This window comes from Tenrec ecaudatus, chromosome 13 (genome assembly GCF_050624435.1).
Source record: "Tenrec ecaudatus isolate mTenEca1 chromosome 13, mTenEca1.hap1, whole genome shotgun sequence".
NCBI lineage: Eukaryota > Metazoa > Chordata > Mammalia > Afrosoricida > Tenrecidae > Tenrec > Tenrec ecaudatus.
Genome location: NC_134542.1, coordinates 33,241,838 through 33,262,188, shown reverse-complemented (window position 1 = coordinate 33,262,188; position 20,351 = coordinate 33,241,838). Strand labels below are relative to the sequence as shown.

Sequence of the window (20,351 nt, the reverse complement as noted above, 5' to 3'; positions counted from 1 at the left end):
GTCCCAGAGCCCCTCAGGGAGAGGAGGAAAAGGAACAGAGCCAAGACCTTGAGACAGAGCAGGAGGGTCCGGTCTAGAGAAAGGGCAATGCTGAGTGTCTCTGGGCAAGAAGCTGACTTATAGAGGGGGGTTTCTTCGGGGCATTTTCCAGAACTAAAGGAGCTTTGTAATGCTTACCCAAGCAGGGCACAGGTTGAGGGTCCTTGTCGGACTGAGAAGCAAAAGAACAGAGAGAGATGTGCGTGCTTATACAACTGAGAAAAGGTATGGTAGACTAAATAACTACTGATAAGCCCCTTACCTGCGAGTATTGTCTCAGAGCTCTGGGTGGCCAACACAACAGATCACCAAACCTAGGAGGGAAGTTGAGGGTGGGAGGTACACTTGATGTCAGAAGAAGATGAAGACAGCTGGGGGTAGAAGCAGGCCTGGCCTCGGCCTCATAGGAATCCGTCCCCCTTGAGCAGCGGTGGAGTCGGGTCTCGTTCTCCCTGCTGTAGCTGGAGGAACTCAGCAGTGACTTCCACACGGTCTCTTCACTGGACCCCGGCCTGAGGGTGATACGGGGATGTGCCCGCTTCCCAGGAGACGGATTGCTAACATGGAGGCCACCGTAGGTTCAGACATGGAAACAACTGTGAGGCTGGCACGGCACTAGAAAGTGCTCCGTTCTCTTTATAGAGGGTCACTGTGAGCTGAAGATGACTTAATGGCACCTAACCACTCCCCAAACAGGGATGACTGCAATAGCTGTGACTGCAAAGTCAGGGACACGCTGTAACAGCCCGCCAGCTCTCTCAGAGAAAGGCGCGGCTGCTTGCTCCCAGAAAGGTTTGCAGCTGCAGCGATCCTGGGAAGGATTGCTATGAGTTGGATGAAATCCTTGGCAGTGGGTTTGGTTGGGGTGGGCAGGTGTGTGTATGTGTGTGTGTGGCAGGGGTAGGTGGGATTCCTACCTGTGGACAAGAAAAGACAAGAAAGTAGACACAGATCCCTAAGGGCACGGTATTCCTGATAGCTTCCCCCGCTCCATGTCTTCATCAAACCTCTGTCTTCATATGAATGTATAGCTCAACAGTGTTGCAGTATCTCTATTTGTACATAGACAGATGGGGGAGAAGGAAATGAGGAATCGTGTCTGGCTCTTTAATTAAAGACAGAATCCAAGTTTGCTCTTCAAGCTTATTGGCTAGCCACAAACCCACACACACAGCCCATCTGATAGATGAAGCCAAATTTGTAAAATTGTATCCAAATCATAGTTTCTATGGTAACTGTATCTTACGCCTAAACACAAACAGAGGCAAGCAGGAGATGTCTGATTTTATTTCATCAAAGACAATCAGAAGAGAGTTCGTGCGGGTTATGAAGACACAGGGGCCCAGTGTGGATGCAGCCAGTGTTTAGATGGCGCAGGCCTAAAATTTACTTCTTCGACCCCAGTGAGTGCTTTGTGGTTTCATAACGCTGCAGACTTCTCTGCGGCCCTTCTTGTCAGCTTTAGAATAACCGTCATGTACTTCACAACACAATCACGTGTATACCGATATTGATAGCATCCACATTACTTATTAATTAATAACAAAATCGATGGTTAACACAAACGTGTTATCTTACCACGCAGAGACCTTTGACGAGCTCGCACAAGTTGGAAGGACCCTGGAGAGTCTCGCTCACATTTCACCAGGGAGGGGCCTAACGGCACACTGGGGGTAAAAGGCAAGAGTTATTTTTTAAATCTTTTTTTTAAATTTTCTGTGTTGTCTAAACTAGCAGATGTTTTAGGCTGGCCTGTGCGCTGAATACCCAGTTATTTGACTAAATTGCTGAAATCAGATTAGGGGAAATAAATACTTCAGAAATAATGGTTGGAACGAGTGGGCGTAATGTTGCCTCTGAAGACAGCGTATGGGGAAGTATATATTTCAGGCCTAATGTACTTCTCTCCGATTCCCAAAAAGAAATTATTTAGCAAGCTGTTTTGACAACCCTTCCTTCTAGTTTAGCTGGAGTTCTGCCTCAAGCTCCCCTCCAAGCAGAGAATGTCTGCCCTACCAGAATGTTTTCATGTTCAAGTGTGCTGGCGGCCCAGGGCAGGACTTTTGAGACCCGGCCATCAAGCTGCTCCCTTGCAAAAAGCTTCCTGCCAGCTTGGAGTGAGGTTGGTGTGACAGATGTATCTGTCATGATACTCACTGAAAATGAAATGCATGTCCCTTAAAATGGCATCTCTACTTTGATACTTCACATGGTAACCTTATAAGGTGTCTGGGCAGCCTGCGACCCTTTGAGATCTGAGTAATATCTATTTGTAAATGAGTGTGTTTTACGTACAGGTGCCTAAGTCGAACTGCAATGTTACACAACCTTTCCATCACAGCAGCTTTTAAAGACCTGGCGGAAAATTGACTCACGGGACATAAATTACAACGCTGGCAAAACTGGTCCCCGACCTGTAGATGCTGGAAAACATTTTAATTTTGAATTGTTGCCGTTGCTTCTCATCAGGCATTTGCAGGAAAATCTTGTGTGACTTATCTTTTATTTCTAATAAATTGTTTAAAATGTTTGAAAGGGCATTAAATCTTCCCCTTTGCCATTAATCAGCAAATTGGAGGGGGGTATTGGGGGGGCGGGGAGGGTTAAATGGCCTCTTTAGTATATTGCTTTATAAAACTGCTGATTCCAGCAATGCCAGGCTGGAAATACATACTAATTTAAGGAACCCTGGTTGTAAGCAGCAAGCACTTGCTTTTGTTGGAGAAAAGACTAATAGCTTTATTTTAACAGGGCTCTTAACACCCCAGACATCAGCAAGGCTTGAGTGAATGAAATTGGGAGAACTCCCATGGACTAAAAGCATCTTAATTCCCCATTCCTCCCCACCGCCAACCCTCCTGAGAGTTTGTCATTACCCAGCCCTGGGGGGTGGGGGGTGGGGGGATCACACAAGAGGGACACGGAGGTGGGTGGGAGCTAGTCATGTCCTTTGAAGGGGCTCTCTGAAGTTTTCACTTCTTGAGCGGTGCCATGAGAGTCAGATAAAGATGTTCTAAATCCAGGCGTAAGCATGTTGTCATGTTGCAATGTTGTGGTGAGGCTAGGTTTCTGTGAGGGCCTTTGTGTCTCTCAAACATGTATTTAGGTCATTATATGAAAAACGAAAAATCCTGCATGATACTAAGTGAGATAAAGGACTCCTTTAAAAAAAATTAATTGGACCAAAGCCACTGACCTTCTTTTCGTGTGTTGAGGGAAATTAGCGAAAGCAGATTCCGTGGAGCAGAAACAGCCCCGGGTCTTGTTGAGCAGGGAGCAAAATGAGAGCAGAGGCTGCAGAGGCTCCTCCTCCAGTGGCTCAGCTTCCTGAGAGCCCAAATGCACCTCCTTAGGATTACCTTCTCCTTGGCGGTCTTCTTCCTGCAATTTCCTACCCGCCATTTATAACGATTTGCACAAGAATCTATATTGCCACTTTTTCTGGTTACGGTATTAAAACTTGATCAAGCCACCAGAGGAAGTTAAATAAATTATGACTTGCCTACATAATGGGGTGTTACACAGCCATTAAAATTCAAATTTGAAATATATTTAATGACACGAGAAAATGCCAATAGTAAGCAGGGCTTGGGGAGGGCTCTATGCGCGCTCGAAGCATGCATATATGTCTAAATGTTGACAGAGGTCATTTTGGGGTGGTTTTTCCACCATAAGCTTTCAAGGAGAAAAAGCAGTTAAATATACTTTTTAAAAAAATGGCACATGACTTACTCTCATGGCGTCCATTATCTAACTGTCGGTCTCTGAGGGAGAGGACTTTTTCGTATCTCTGTGTCTTAAGAGTGCCGAGGGGTTGCTCTGCTTAGGAGACACCAAAGGGTGTTTGTTCTTGAAACTGAATCCTGTTCGTGAACATGATGGCGTCAAACAGCGCGACCAGTGGGGGTGTGTTGCTCAGAGTTCTCTCAGAGAAGCTGGCGGTCTACAGAATACACGGAGCTCCTAAAGATGCTCGGCGCCGCACAATCTGGCATTCTCTTCCCATCAGCCCACCTGAGCTGTTGTCAGCAGGGTACCACTCACCGCGTCTCTGTCGATTTCAACACTTTTTAAAAAAATTATTGTGGTAAAAATAGATGTATCCAAGCACTTACCAGCTCAACAATTTTAACATGTGCAATTCAGTGAAACTAATTATGTTGATCATGTTACATAACTATTACCATTCTCCTTTTCCCAAGAGCCCTAGTGGTCTAGAGAGCTAGGCCTCGAGCTGCTAACCATGAGGTCAGTGGTGAGGCCCCACGAATGCTTCCGATGGAGGAAGAGGAGGCTCTCTCCTCCGACAAGGACTTAGAGTTTCAGAAACCCCGAGGGGCAGCTCTGTACCGGGGAGCAGCGCTGTGAGTCCACATCAACTCGATGACAGTATTTTTTAGTTTTTCCCAAATTACTCCACAAAATCTTAGTCCTCCCAAAACAATGAATCCCACCCCCACCCCCTGTTTCTTCTCTCTCACCTCCTGGAAACAACTAAAAAGCTTTAGTCTGTGTCCATTTACCTTGTTCATCGAAGTGGGATCATCCTGTGTTGTCCCTTTATGGACTGGCTTCTCTCACTCGGTGTTTTCAGAGTTCCTCTGTGCTGTAGCATGTATCAGGACCTTGTTCGTCCATCTGGTTCAGTGCTGCTCCCTTGCATGTGTGATGCCACGTTGTGTCTATCCGTCCATCTGCTGATGAACATTCAGGTCAAGTGTATCTTTTGGAGAGCAACAGCCAAGAGCGAGTCAGTGAGCATTGGTGTGCAGGGTTTTTTGTTTTGATTTTCTTTGCATTCTTGCAAAGAGTGTTTGCTTGTTTGTTTGTTTGAGGGGTGGTGGTCTATAACTAGGATTGGGATCACAGGGTCATCCAGCATCTCTATGGTCAACTTTTTGAGGAACTAGCAAACTCTGTTCTGCAGAGATTGGACCATTTTCCATTGCAATCAGCACTGGAGAAGGCTTCTGCTTTGTCTCCATCTCATCAATACCAGTCATTTTCCATACTCTTTGCTTGTGTGTTTTGTAATAGCTATCCCAGCGGGGGTGAGGGGACACCCGCTGGCAGTTTGGGTGTATATCCCTCTGATAAAGAGTGAGGAGCACTGCCTCTACTCGGGCTTCCCTTTATTCCCATCTTGATGAGTGTCACCATGTCCGCCTACTTGCTAAACTCAGAGAAATTGGGCATAATTGAATGATGGGTTGTTATAAGAATTGTAAGAGCCCCCCAATGAAGTGATTATTAAACAAATCAATCACAGGAACTTGGGCATGATTCCAAAGACACACCTACCATACTCAACCCATCCTCCTGGCCCTACCCATCCTTTGCCTTCCTTGTGCAGCCCTCAATGTCCACTCCTCTCATCTGTGGTCCAGACTGTCACTGGACTGTCACACGGTGGCAAGGACAATCTGTCTGACCTGTGATATCAGGCTTTGCCATTGCTTAAGGCAGCGGTTTTCAACCTGTCATGACCCTTTTGGGGGGTTGAACGACCCTTTCACAGGGGTCGCCTAATTCATAACAATAGAACAATGACAGTTATGAAGTAGCAATGAAAATAATTTTCTGGTGGGGGGGGGTCACCACAACATGAGGAACTGTATTAAAGGTTCATGGCATGAGGAAGGTTGAGAACCACTGGCCTGAGGGTAGAATAGAGTTCCTTGGAATGGCATCTGAGCTTCACCAATACCTGTCCATGCCTGGATCTCCAGAGCTGGGCTCTGACATCACACACATGACCTTTGTCTCACAGCTACCGCTTGCTGACTATACAATCTTGGGCAACTACTTAGTTTTCTCATCTCTAAAACGGAGCGAGTTGCTAGCATGATTGAAGCAGGTTATTGGGGTGGTTGAATGGGACCATGCAAGTCAACTTTCTACTCTTGTGCTGGATGCACACGCAGCACTGAGTGACACTAAACTGCTGTAGTGGCGGTAGTGATCACAGCCATAGGTAAGAGCGTCATTTGTACTGCTGTTGCTGTCACCTATGTCCTCTTCCTAATATCCAGGGATCTTCTGCTTTCCACTTTCCCTGAACACACCGGGCTTTTATTGTATCTCCATGTGATTGCACCTGTGCACCGTGTCCTACTACTCCAACATCAGTCTTTCCCCAATAACGCCTCATTCATATTCCAGTTGGGGAGGAAGCCTCACTACACACATTAAGCTGTCTTCAGCTTGCCCAGGTGGGCTTGGGGGTTCGTTCTTTCAGAGGCCCACCGCCTCCATCCCCCCCATCCTCACACTTCCCCTGGAGCAGTGATCTCATCACACCATAATTGCTTGCAGGCCCATCTCTTGAAAGCAGGGCTGCGTTTCTCCATTGCTATCTGCCCAGGGTCCATCCTAGTATTAGGGTTCAGGACGTGTTCAGAATGCACTAATTGAAAGCATCATTAATGATGGTACAATATGATTAGAGACGCAAATGAATACGAGAATAAGTAACAAACGTATCATAGAAACCTTTATTCAACAAAAGTGCCAAACGGAAATGTTACTGTTTATCCACATATCCTTCATCTGGATTTGGAAAATACTTCTCATGGTAGTATTTTCATTTCTCTAATCGTCCTGTGAAGAATTCTGAGGTCTTCCATTTGCACTGCATCAAAACGGCAGTTCAGACATCCACAAGGGACTTTAGTAATGTTTCTTTCAAATGTGTTTAGTTTGGGGAAATAAAAAGAAGCTGACGTGGCAAGGTCACAGCTGTAGGATGGATGGCATAAGATTTCCCAGTAACCTTCCCACAAAACAGCCCTTCTACCTTAGGAGAAGGAGCATATACATGGTCTCGGTAAAAAAAAGAAAGATTCCTCTTGTAACTTCTCTGGCATTATCTCACAAATGCAATCTTCAGTTTTCAGAATCTTATCAGGATCACCCCCTTTGGAAAGTCCCCCGACACACACCCCCCAAAGAAAAAACAATGATCATCACCTTTTGCTCAGCTTCTCTGCACGGAATTCAACTGCCCCAGCAGATCCCCTCTGAAGTCATTGTTTTGATTTGATCTTTAAAAAAAAAATTTTTTTTTTAAGACAGAAACAAATGGATTACTGGGAGGATTTCCCTTCAGTGATCCACAGATCACAGAGACACGTTTTAACATGCTTTGTTTAAAATGAACTCAAACGTATTTGGACCTGAACCCTAGAGGCAGATTGTTTGTCACGGTGATGGTGGTAGTTTTGTTCTGGTTTGTTGTTTGTTTCTTTCTGCCTGCCCTCCTGTAAACACAGTTGGTAAGGAACAGAATTGGATTTCGAAGACTGCTCCAAATTTGGTTGCTGGCAGGAAGTCTTTCTTAATGCCTCTAGCACCAACCGATGCTCATGCTGATCTCTTCGTGCATGGTGCCTGGTCACGGGGTACTCCACATCATTCTACAGTGTTCGCTTTTCAGTGCTCATTTTCTCACAAGACTCGGTGCTCCTTCGACATAAGGCTCGCCTCGATTCTGTAGACTGCACTGTGTAGGTTGCTTCTCAGAAAAGCAGCCAGTGCACGCGCTCTTTTTCATTACCCTTATCCATTTTCTAGCTTTCTGCTATACATGAGGTGACTTAAATGCCACAGTCTGCTCACGTTTGCGTTAGGCCTCCTGTCCTGATACCATATTCTTCTTTACTTAATCCTCTTTCTCAGAGTATTTGCTCGGTGTACAGATTGGATAAGAACAGTAAGAGGATATGACCCTGACATATACCATTCCTGATTTTAAACCACGCGATGTCCTCTTGCTTTTTTTTTTTTTTTTACCAACTTCCTCTTGGTCTACAGTGGGGTACCCCAAAGAACAAAAGCTGGAATTGCACTGGATGGAGCAGAGCTCTCAGAGCCTGCATTTTCCCCATGAGGCGTGCATCAAGCAACTCGCTCTGAGTTAGTGCACCCAGTGGTGTTGCCTGGGAAGCTTCTCTTTGGTCACAGTGAATTTTTTCCTAAAAGCAGTTTCCCTCAAGACTCATTTTTTTGGATGGCCATTTTAAGGGGGAAAAAAAGTGTGCTGCTCTGAAATTTTGTTTTTTGCTCAGGAAAAATGCCGCAGAAACTGTTGTCATGTTGAACACAGCTTACAAGGACAGCACTATGGGGAAAACTCAAATGTACAAGTGGTTTTCTCATTTCCAAAAAGGTGAAATGTTGACAAACCTCACTCTAGACGTCCATGAACTTCCCACACGTACAAAAAGTCTACTCAGTGCATTTGGATTTCATTCCACCAGGTCGAGCTGTTAATCAAGCTTTCTTTTGAGAGCTTCTGAAAAGATTGCATAACAGTGGGCAACAAATAGGCCTGATTTATGACAGACGAGGGGCAGGTTTTGCCACCAGGACAATGCCCCTGCCCACACAGCCACCTCAGTGCACGTTTTGGGCAACAAAATACCCAGCATTCCTCTCTTGCCCCGTGCGCCTTCCTCACCTGACCTCGCTCGGTGAGACTTCTTTTTGTTTCCACAAATGAAGATGGACAGAGGGACAGCGATTTGATGCTGGAAAGCGGCGACGAAAAAAATGAGAAAGGTGCTGTCAGCCATCCAAACGGATGAGCTAGAAAAAATGTTTCCAAGAATGGAAGAGTAGATTTGAAAAATTCTTAAGTGTAGTGGAGAGTACTTTGAAGGCGATAAGGTTGCTTTGTAAGAAAATTAAATACATGGCTTTGAAAAAATCCGTTCTTTGGGGGGGGTACCCCCTCATATGTAGAATTTCTATCTTTATGCACTCCATTTCATTTTTATGACTTCTGATTTTCCTAGAATCATACTTCATATCATCCATATTCTAATTATCAATGACGATTTGCAGCTCTCTCTTCTCATTTTGAATCATGCCTTCCCACAGCTTTATCTCCATCATACTTCATGGAGGCCATCAAGTCGCTAGTGGCTTGTACCTAGTTCTCAGTAGGAAAGGAAGGGCTCATGCCCAAAGTGCCTGTGAGCATACAGTCCTTGGCACCACCAGGAAGAGTCCTGGGAGATGCTATTGACGCCTTCTCTGTGGGATCCTGAGCAAAAAGGGGAGTCAGTAGGTAAAAGCTAAGCACATCTGGGTTAAGTATAAACTTTAGCTTATAATAAAATTTCAATATTGGGCAATTAACAATAAGAAATATACTTTGCTAGTGACAGATTGGTAATAGGGGGATTTGAGTACACTTCAACTAGGAACTCTACGTGATCTTCTAAATTTTCCTACAATTCTAATACTTCTCTATCCAAAGAAAACCTCTTTCTCGCTGCCACCAAGTCAGTGCAGACGCGTACTGACCCGCTGTGAGTTTCCCAGACTGTAACTGTTTACAGGGGTTGAGAGCCCAGTCTATCTCCTGCAGAACTCCTAGTGCATTTGAACCACCAACCATGCAGATCGCGGCCCAATGCACAACCACGACACCACCATAGAGCTCTAGGGCTCTTTGAAGAAAGTCTAACTAAAAAGGAACGAGAGTGTGTGAACTAGCCCTGGCTCGGTGGCAAGAAGGAGCCAGTTTGACAATGACCCAAACCGAAGGAAGCGCCTTTGCCGTTTCGTGCCGTGGGTGCGGCTTGGTCATCAATCCCTATAGTGAGGCCGTAAGGCTGCTCGCTTGTCCGGGGTCGAGTCTTGGCACTGATTATAATTTTGTGATGCCTTGTCAGGAACCAGGGCATCTAATGGAGCTTTGTCTCTAATTATTTTTCTCTCCACAGGTGCCTGGAAAGGGTCCAGATGGCAATGCACTTCACCTCCGCTTTGAAGGAATGGAGAGACAGTACGCCTCCTTACCCAGGTAGAGCACCGAGGGGTCCCATCCCCAACCCCCTGCAAATGAAGCCTTTAGAGAAATGCGCGTGTGATGGCAAGCTGGCTTCCCTTAACGTTGGAATATGTTAGCCTTGTGCCTTCCTCCCTGCTGTCTGCCGCAGCCCTGGTGCCGTCTTCACCACTGTACTAATAATTGGAACACTCGTGGCTTATTTGTTAAGGGAAGAAATAGTATATCATTGCAATTGAACGTGTCAGCAAGAATATTGGATACTGAATGGAAATCCTAAGCCATTACTATAAAAATGGGATTGAACGGCCTGCACCAAGCTTAGAGGCAATAGACTAGTAAATCCTGTGTCCTAGGAGTTCCCCGCGAGCAAAGGCGTGCCAACCTTCACCTTGGGGCTTTGTGCGGGTGTTAAAAAGCAGAGAGAAAGGCGAACCTGGGAAGGTGTACTTTGCTTGATTTAGAATCCCGGCTGTGTTCTCTAGGCAATAAGCAAATATTGCTGAGAGGCGCAGGCACAGAGGGGGTAAGGAACAACGGCGTGGGAAAAGAGTCAGGCCTAACATGATCCACTTAGGCTGTAACTAGACACCCCTGAAGATGAGATACAATTCTCAGAGGTGTGGGCTCTTCTCTGTGAGGTGAAGAATAATGTTAGTCTGGCTACCAGCTGTGCATGACAAAAAGGAGACCTTCCCAAGGTGACTGTCCAGCTACTGCGGGGGTCAGAATGGAGCGGGCCAGAGAAAGAAACAAAGAAAGACTCCTAGGCCAGCCAGAGAACTGGAATATTATGGGATGTCTCTTTTTAAAAGGGGGGCCAGGTGGGGGCAGTGCAGGGGGAGGACCCCCAGTAGGGCTTCTTATTGCATTGCATCAGCTCTAAGTCGGCCTGTGGATCTACAGAGATCACCCACAGCGGGGCTCTGGTTAATGCGTTTGCCTTCTAACTGAACAGTCAGAGGTTTGAGTCCACCCAGAGGCGCCTCGCAAGAAAGAGCTGGCAACTGACTTGAGAAACCAGGCACTGACTGCTCATGAGTCCACTTCAACTGGGCAGTAACGAGTCAATTATAACACAACACATACACCTTGGGTGGCATCTGCTCCTGTGAATAGGGCGTTGCTTCTCAAAAGAAACGCAATCTCAACCCAGCAGAGGACTTTTCATTCAAACTGGGCTGGAGACATAGCATACAGTGTTTCAGATGCTTCCCCATCACTGCACGGCTGTACATGCTTCTTAGGTTATTTTCTGGCTCCTCTCACCCACCCCCCTTAGCTTTGCTGCAGGCCGGAAATACACAGAATGCGCACATTTGTCCATGGAGCTAGAATTTGCATAATTTTACATTCTGTTCTTACATCCTATCATATTGGCTATACCGCAGTTTTAAACCATTTTCCTGGTGTTTTCTTTTTCCTCTCTTTTCTAACCTAACTCATGAGTTGGGTTGCAGCAAACATCATGGGGTTGGTTCTTAGGTATTATTACTGTTAATATTTCCCAAACTTTATAGATCTCTTCCCACAGTAAACACACACGCACACACACGCACAGTACATTTTGAGACCTGGTTGTTGTTTTGAGATCTACTTGTCGCTTGTGCTGGTAAGTCAGCTCTGACTCGCAGCGACCCAGGCGACGGAGGGTTTTCTTGCCTGGCATCTTTGCCGGGACACGTTGTCAGGAGACAACAGTGATGTATTTATCAACCTGTCTCCTTTCCTTCTTCTTCTTCTTTTCTTTGGTTTTTTGTTGTTGTTGTTGTTGTTGTTTGTAATGTTGTCTCGTAGTTTTTCTCACCCTACTTCTCCCTGGCCCAGTATTTTGTTTTCACTAAAAGAAAGGAAATAATTTCCAAAATTCATCTTAAATGGAAGATTTCTGGCTCTCGGTGCTGAAGTGTATGGAAATTGTGAAGGCAGATGGAGAGTAGTCTGTTCTTCAGAGGGAGAAAAAAAGAAAATCTGGAAATGGTATCCTACCTTCCTGGCCAACATGTAGTCAGATTGCAGAAATAAATCACTGTGTACAAATCAAAACTCTCAGAAGTGACATTTAAAATATCTATAAATTTTGTTCAACCGTTTGTTCCCCATACTTCTAGTGGTTGTCTACTACTACACATCAGGCCCCAAAGGTACAAGACTAGAGGCCTTGGGACCCTACAATCTAGTAAGACGCCTGCAAATCGCACGTGATTTCAGGACAACAAATGCTTACATTAATAATTACGAACAAAAAATTCTCTGCATTCCTACTTCCTGGTTTCTTTCTGTGTGGCAGCAATGGACTGCCGACCATGGCTGATGTCAAACAAGTCCCCAAACCAACAAAGCGAACTCACTATCACTGAAAAATGCCGACTCATAGCTGCCCTACAGGACAGGGTAGAACCGGCCCTGTGGGTTTCTGAGGATGTGGCTGCTCATGGGAGTAGAAAGGGCTGCCTTTCTCCCTAGGAGCAGCTGGTGGTTGCTGAACTGCTGGCCTTGCTAGTTGGCAGCTTAGTGTGTGACCACTGTACCACTCAGACACCCCCAAAGCAAGTCTAGATTAGGGTGCCATGCAGCGCAGGCCGTTTTCTGACCAGGCTAGTCCGTTCCCTTCTGCTGTCCGTGGTGCTGGGGGTACCATCGCCATGTACGAATGAATGAAACCCTAACAGCCCCAAGAGCTAGTGAGGAGGCGGGTATGAAACAGACTAATGGTAGCAGAAAGGAAGGCTTCATCGAAGGAAAATAATTGGGGGGAAACGTGTACTCACACCTCATACAACGGTGGGAGTGATTAGCGGCATGAGCACACAGACCTGGCAGCCACCTGGCAACCAGCGCAGCTGGGGTGGAGAGCAGTCCCCTGCAGGAGGACTCCCTGGCATGGGATCTCAACCTCACAGCGTCTAAATGGAAAGGCAAAGCACCGACCATGCAGGGGGAGGAGCGCCGGACCGTGGGGGGCTCCATCCCTGCTTGGAGAAGATGCAGCATGCTGGGGCAAGGGCACACAGCGCTGGCTTCTGAGAAAGTGTGTAATTCAGTGCTGAGTGCCAGTGACATTTACCCTGAAACCCAAGCTTCCCACCCCCCGAGGCCCCACTGTCCACTTAATTGCTACCCAGACTCCCCTGCTATCCCACTCTGCCAGCAGAGGGAGGCGTGCCTGTCTCTGTAGGCATCAGCTCCCCTCTTCGTCGTGGGGAGCATTGGAATATTGATGGCGGTCCATTTCTAATTAGAAAGAGAAGTAGCTACGTATTGGAAGTCCCTGGCCTCACGTGAGGGAGGCTTACTGTGCCGCTGACTGGTTGGCTTCCCAGGTTGTGTGTGGGGTTTTGAAGATAAACTCAATAATGTTGATTGATAGGCTAAATTTGGAGTCATCGACTCAGAGCAAAAATGCACCCCTGGGCACAGAGTTGGGATGGAGCCCGGTCAGGGGGCGCCTCGTCTGCTTTCACAGAATTCTGTCATCTTGAAAGTAGGTCGATGGGGCCTACAGCCAGGCTCAATGACACCGAACAAAGCCAGCGCCCAGGTCGGCCCGGGAGGGAGACCACTGAGAGCTCGCTCAGTAGTTATGAGGTGGCCTAAGGCAAGGGCTAAGCGATGTTAAGTGTTATTGTTAAGCAATGTTAAATCTTCTGCCGCCAACGAAACATGGCTTTATTTCTTTGCTCCTGAGGGGGCTGTTTCAGAGAGCAGTGTCGTTGTAATACAACCTCGTTAGCGCACATCAGGCTTTACCAGAACCAAGGTTCCTCAGCCTGTCTAGCTCTGGCAGCAAAGTGCTGGGCTGCTAAGCCCCCCAAACTGTCAGCAGTCAGGGCCCATCTGCTGCTCCTGGAAAGATGGCGACCTTGGCCACCCAGTAGGGCAATGCTACTGTCCTCTAGGGGGAATCCAGGACGCCCAATCAGCTGGACTTTGGTTTGGGCCCTTCAGCCCCCAACTGTGCTCCGTGGTAAACAGCACCGGCCTTCCTTTCATGTGTCCGGGTGTCCACTGGATCAGGAGCGAAGCGGCGGTTTCCTAGGCTGCTCTAGGGTGTGACCGTCCATGCATGTGTTTCTGTACAAGGCTGCTTTTTCACGCCGGCCTCCCATCCCCTCTCAATTCTCCCAGACCCCTTTACTGGCCCCGTGGAGGTCAGTCCGTTCCTTCAGCAGTGGACTCTCTCCTCTCCCATCTCCAGCTTCCTTCATTGCTCTGGCCCATCTCAGAGCCCGGGGGATCCCATCATCCCATGCTCTGCTGATGCCTCAGGGCATCCGAGGGGGATGCTGCTCCTTCTGGCTTGCAGTCAAGTTTGGGGTCCGAAGTAGCAGGGTCTTACCTCCTCCGGAGGTGAGAGACTGCTGGAGAAAGTCATAAAAGGACGATCATTGGGTCCACGGCACAAGTCCTCTTGTGCAGTCCTGCTGGGGCCCTGCTGCATCCAGCATTCTGTTTAGCCATGCTGCGAGTCCCTTTACTGTCCCACGGTGACCGTTCCAGCCTTTTCCTACTCATGTTAAGTTCTAGAAAGATGACTAAGCCCCCCCAGCCCAGTCTCCGGAGGTGACCTCACTTCTTTACAACCCAAGGTGGGTCGCATTAGCTCCTCAACTGCTGCTCCCTCTGGTTCTGAATGCTACGTCTCCCCCAGGGGTCCCAGTGAGGGCAAGCCTGCATTCAGACCCTTGTGACATCCTCACAACCTGTCCCCACCCGCGGGATGTGAGCCTCGTGGTCTGAAGACATCAGGTCCTATCTTCTAATGTGCAAAATGGGGTGATGTTGGCACCTCATATGGTGTTGCTGTCTTACATACACTACCACTAAGCACAACACTGCCTGCAATCCTATAAGGACTTTTTCTTCTTCGATCCCTGGGAAGGAAGCCCTCCTGTCTTTCATCGGTACACGGGAGCAGTCTCCCGGGATTTCTCTGTACCACCAGCTGCCCATCGTCTCTCAGCTGCATGGAGAGTCACTTTCCTCTCCTGGGCCCCTGCGGTAAAGGCGTAGACTCTACTGGGGGGAGCAGGGAGAGAAGCAACCACATGGAGACACGCCTGTGCCAAAACCGCAGCCAGAGATGAGCTGATTCTGGGAGGGCCCGGCGTCTGGAGGACACAGCAAACCAGTATCACCTCTGTGAGCATACTGGGCAGCAGTGGTTCCTGTTGATAGGAAGTTTGTGGGAGGGACAACCAACCAGCCAAACCATAAACTGCCCTCTAGGACAGTGGAGGACTGCCTTCGATGAGTTACCAAGGCTGTAAGTCGTTTGTTTTAAAACAGTTTTATTGGCACATAATCCACCTATCATACAATTCAATAGTTCAGACATATCAAGAAAAAATGCACAATCATCACCACAACCAATTTTAGAACTTTTTTTCATGGTTAAATGGCCTTTAAAGTGAGTTGTGTAATCACAATTGGATCTAGTGCTCGCTCCTCTCTCCTGCCTTCATTGTTCACACCTGAAATCCCCGCACCCCTCTTACCTCCCACCCCCTACATCCCCCTATAAACCCCTACATCAGTTATTCTCTCTACGCATCCACTCCTGTGCTTCACAAACTGGAAAACCCAAAAGAAACACTAAAAAGAAAAAAAATTTTAAGTGGTAAGGATAAAATAATAATCATATAAAGATAAAAGTACAAATAATGAGTAAGAAAAGACCACCTTCAATATTTAAAATGCCAGTAAAGAAATTCAGGTTGGGTCAACAGGGGCAGTCCATTGACCAAGTATCACATTTTATGCAGCATAATTAAGATTACAATGGTCTTTTCTGATAGTAAGGCCATTTGAGATCCTAGCCTGTGGCTCTAGGGGATCTGACTTGATCCACTGCAGATGGGTTTGGACTCCCACTGCCCTCCACAGCCTTCTACAAATTGAGCATTCATAATTTTAGATCTGATACTTTTCCCTTTATCATAACTGAATTTTGTTATTGTCATCTTTGGATCACACAAGTTGGTGTGCTTCTTCCATGTGGACTTAGTTGACGCCTCACTTAGGTGGCTGCTTGTTTGAATACAAACCTTTAAGACCCCCGACACTATTCTGATTGATGACCAGGCACTGTGTTGATCCTGGTAGACTAGAGAAACAAATCCATAAGTGTATAAGAAAGAGTTTTCCATAAAAGAGCAATTGCACATAAAGAAAACATTGTATCAGCCCCAATAAATTGTTAAAATAAAAAAAAGAAAACATCTCAGGGCAGTCCAGAGCAAGTCCTTAAGTCTGATACTAGCCCATATGTCTCATTCCAGTCCATAATTTCCTCTTCAGACTCATGCAACACATGCAATGATGCCAAATGCACGAAGATCACAAGCCAGTGGGTAGAAAGTCTTGTGGATACAGCAGTGTTAGCATCTTAGCGCTGGCGTGGGTCTCCGCAGGGCTCCTCCAGCTCCAAGGCTCTGACTCTTTCAGTGTAGTTCCACGTGGCTTGTCAACAGAAATGTCTTGCAGGGAGAGTATGTGTCTGGCCTCAAGTGAGCTATCTACATCTGTTGTGCCTCCCAATAAGGTCATCAAGCTACAACCTGATTGACAGGCTAGACTCCACCCCTTCACTCTTAATAGTCTCAAGTTGACACTAGATTATGTAACTACCACAGCCACCATCTGTTTTCTTTACCACACTTTGATGTAGCACCCTTATCTTCAGTCATCATTTCCTGCAGATGATTATCAAGCAGGGCCATGTGATCAGAAAACTGTGCTTAGATTGGGACTGAAGTTAAGTAGAAGTCCAGAATACATCTGCTTGTCCATGTGACAGGCACAAGTCAAGTCTACTTTGACGGTCATATGGTGACAAAATCAAAACCCCATAAGAACAATTACATCAGCAACAGCAACAAACTAGCCTGTAAACAAACGGGGGGTGGGGAGGGGAGCAAAACAGCTCAAGGCAGGAAACCAAAACCCATAGAAACAAAAAAATACAACATTAGCAATCATCCCCCTGAGGTGGAAGGGAATTTCACTGATAAAAACATCAATGTTCTCAAGGACACAGCACTCTGAACACTGAGGGTAGGAGGAGTCTGTGCGAGCACTGTTCCACCTTGAGCCGCAACCCCTGTGTCGTTGCCCTGCACAGCCCGATCTCCCATTCTATTGAGCTCTGTTTACCCCGAGTATGGGGATTGGTGCCAGAGGGAACCTTCTGAGATCAATTCCTCCAAGTGCAGACTCTTGCCCACCTTGTCATGTCAAAACTTGTCATGGCACTGCGAGGGAGTCATCAAGGTACTAAATATATGGTGATTCTGAGTCCCTTTCTACTGGACACCTAACCAGGTGCCCCCCCCCCCAAGGACCAATGACTGCCACTTCCACAATCCCGGGGGCAGCCACTTTCTGCTTCGTCTACCCCAGTCCTTAGTCCAAGCTTGCAGGCAACTTCCCGGCAGGGTCAGTTCATTCAGCTGGGTCTCTATGTTAAACCCTCCTGGTGGCACCCCTGTGTTGTCCCACGCTGCCTGCAAGGTCAGCAGTTAGGGGCATCGTGCCTTTTCGCCCATAGCCTGGTTCACTAAGGGTTGGGTAGAAACGTATTTGCAGTGTCTACCCAGGAACATAAAATCTGGCCCATTGTGCCCCTAGTGTCCCCTACAATCATTGATGATGTTACAATCATCTCTCCCCAATGAGAGGCTACTTCTTCCCAATCGCCCACCATACTCACCAAGAGCACTATCAGCGTCTCTTCCAAAATGTAGACGGTCCCCTCCGCTGGTCTTAGCTTGATTTTCCAGCAGGATTCTCCTTCCATTTCATTCCTGCGGGAGCACCCTGATTTTCCCCAGCCTGGTCTCGATGCTGGCTAGCCTCAAGTGGATGGTCATCGCCCACTTCTCCCATCTCAAAGGAGTGGCCCCAGGCAACATAAGGTCTCGTCCTTCAAGTTGGCGCTTACGAAATGTGCAAAAGGGAAGTGATGTTTAGTTCATGGCCCGTAGCTAAATCTCCCCTATTGTTAAGGAACTGGCCCCTAAGGTTTGTTTACTTGGTATTTCTTCTTATGGTGGACTCATACGATGCTTGTCCTTTGGTGACTGACTCACTTCACTCAGCATGATGGTTTCCAGGTCCTTCCGTGTCATGTGGGGTTTCATGCTTTCATCACTGCTTTTGGGGGCCTGTGTAGTATTCCCTTGTAGGTACATACCATCATTTCTTTATCCATTCTTCCATTGTGGGGCATTTGGGCTGCTTCCTGTGTCTTGCCATTGTCAGCATGGGGGAGCATACAAACACTCATCAGTTCAACCTGCCCACCTTTCGGGAAGCTGCCGAGACCTTACCAATGCACCACCAGGATGCCTTACAAAGGAGGCACGGGATGCATATTCCAAACCAGGCAAGAGACCAGGTCTTTATAGGACTTGAGTTCAGAGACAGTAAGGTGACCAGTGGGAGTTAAGGACCCACGTGGAGGCCACATCTCAGGAGAGTTCATTAGGAAGGTACAGCACATACGTTGATCCCAGGGCAGAGAGAGCGCAGCCACAGCACAGTCTCCACTGGTGGAGCCGCTCTGGAAAGACTGCTCGTGCACTCCTCCAGGCTGAGGACCAGATCGCTGCTGAGCATGAAGCTGGGCCCAAGGAGCAGGACGGCCTCCGGGGAGATAAGGCTTGCTGCTACCAGGGAAAAGCAAGAGCCTTTCATCAGTTCCCACGTTTCCTACTTTAGGAGACAGTGGCTAATGCCTGGTGGTTCTTCTTTCACATCACCCACTCGTTCTCTGCCCTCTTGCCCTGGCTTGCAGGGCACATCCCTGATAACTTCTACCTGCTCCTGCCTCCAGCCATTGAGCAGCGAGGGCCTCCACTCCTGGGGATTCCATTCAGCTCAATATATACCTTTCTCTCACTCCTGTTGTGCGTCCTGTACAACTGCCTGCTTGGCCCTTCCAGCCAGTTTTGGTGGTGAGTGGATGAGCTGATAGGCTGTTAGCCACAAGGTTGGGGGTTCAAATTCACTCACTGTTCCATGAAAGAAAGATGAGGCTTTCTGCCCGTGTAAAGATGTATGTGCCCAAAGGGGAAGTTTGTCTTTGTCCTTTAATGTCCCTATCGGTCAGCACAGATGGCAGTGGATTTGGATTTTCTATTTCCGATCTCCAAGAGACCTCAAAGACCTAAGCCTTTTGTGTCACTTTTGCTTAACTTCTAGAACACTTGCTTGGCCACTCCCCCAAGGCTACTGAAAACATCCTGGTTCCGATTAGGATTCCTTGTCACCGTTTTTCATCTCAGGAGGTTCTACATTCCTTAAGAAAAGGACTTTGTATCATTCACATGCGTCACCAGGACCTAACGTAGCCGTGGCCGTGGACTGAGCTCGGATTTATGGCAACTGTGTGTCAGAGTAGACCTTTGCTCCCTAGAAGGGTCAAGAACAGATTTTTTCCGAAATCAGGTCACAAGACTTTCTTACACACCCCTCTGAGTGGATTCGAGCCTCCAGTTTCGCAGTCAGCAGCCAAGCCCGGTAGCCATGTGCACCACCACAGACTCTGCAGGACCAGGAATACATTCCCTGCCATGGAGCCACTCTGACTCCCAGTGACTCTCTAGCACAGGGTAGAACTGCCCCCTGGGAGTCTCTGAGACTAAACGTTCACAGGAGTAAACGCTCCGCTCCATCCTTCTGCGGTGGTTTCAGCGATTGTAGCCCTGCGGGGTTCTGGGGACCGTGGGGACAGTTGGTATGGAATGCATTGGTATACAAAGGAAACCAGCTTTGTTCTGCCACAAGTTCTGTCAAGAAAAGAGTTCCTCCGGGATCCCTTGACAGTGCGCTCCAGTGTACTGTTGTCAGCGGGTGACGAGTCTCCCGTAAGCACGTCTCTTTCCTCTGGAAGCGTTCGAAGTCCAGACTTCCACGTAGTTGACGCTCCCTGAGCCCTTGCTAAGTGCCAGGTAGGAGCTTACATTTCTGCATGCTTTGCAGGTACTGAGTTAGTTAAGATAGCAGTCCTGGGAGGGGGTTCCCTGTGTCGTCCCCAGTTCAGAGATAAGGAGGACACAGGCATCGAGTGCTTAACACTGCCTTCGTTCAAAAGCTAGAGAAGGACAGAACGTGAATTTGAACTCAAACCCTCTGGCTTCGAACCCGTGACATTTAACCCCTGTGGTTTATGATGAGCCACCTGTGTCAGATCCTACTCCCGCTCCCAGCCCCGCTCATAGGGTGTGCTCCCCTGCTTGTCGTCCGCCCTGAGCTAGGAGTGTCCTGGAGGGCAGGTGCTGCGGTGCATTCATCTTCATCTCTGACACAGAACATTACTAATCTGCAGGTTAGGTAATGCCTTTCAACTGTCTCCCTAATGCTGTCATAAAATCAATTCTTTCCCCGTTCCCTCGGGCCCTTCATTTGAAATATGAGCAGTTTAATGCGTAATTGCTAGATGAGCATTAAGCAATATACTTTGCCTACCAAAAAGAGACTCTTGTTTGGTTAGAAGACTCCCCAGAGTTGAAAG

General features: G+C 47.5%; 1 protein-coding gene across 1 annotated transcript in view; it reads left to right on the top strand.

The window, feature by feature from the left end:
• The window catches only part of PARD3B (par-3 family cell polarity regulator beta), a 1,162,664-nt gene that overhangs the window by 1,083,755 nt on the left and 58,558 nt on the right, over nt 1–20,351 (top strand). The window contains exon 22 of the mRNA XM_075530369.1: nt 9,771–9,850. Coding sequence (XP_075386484.1) covers nt 9,771–9,850 — 80 coding nt within the window. The remainder of the gene's footprint in view (nt 1–9,770; nt 9,851–20,351) is intronic.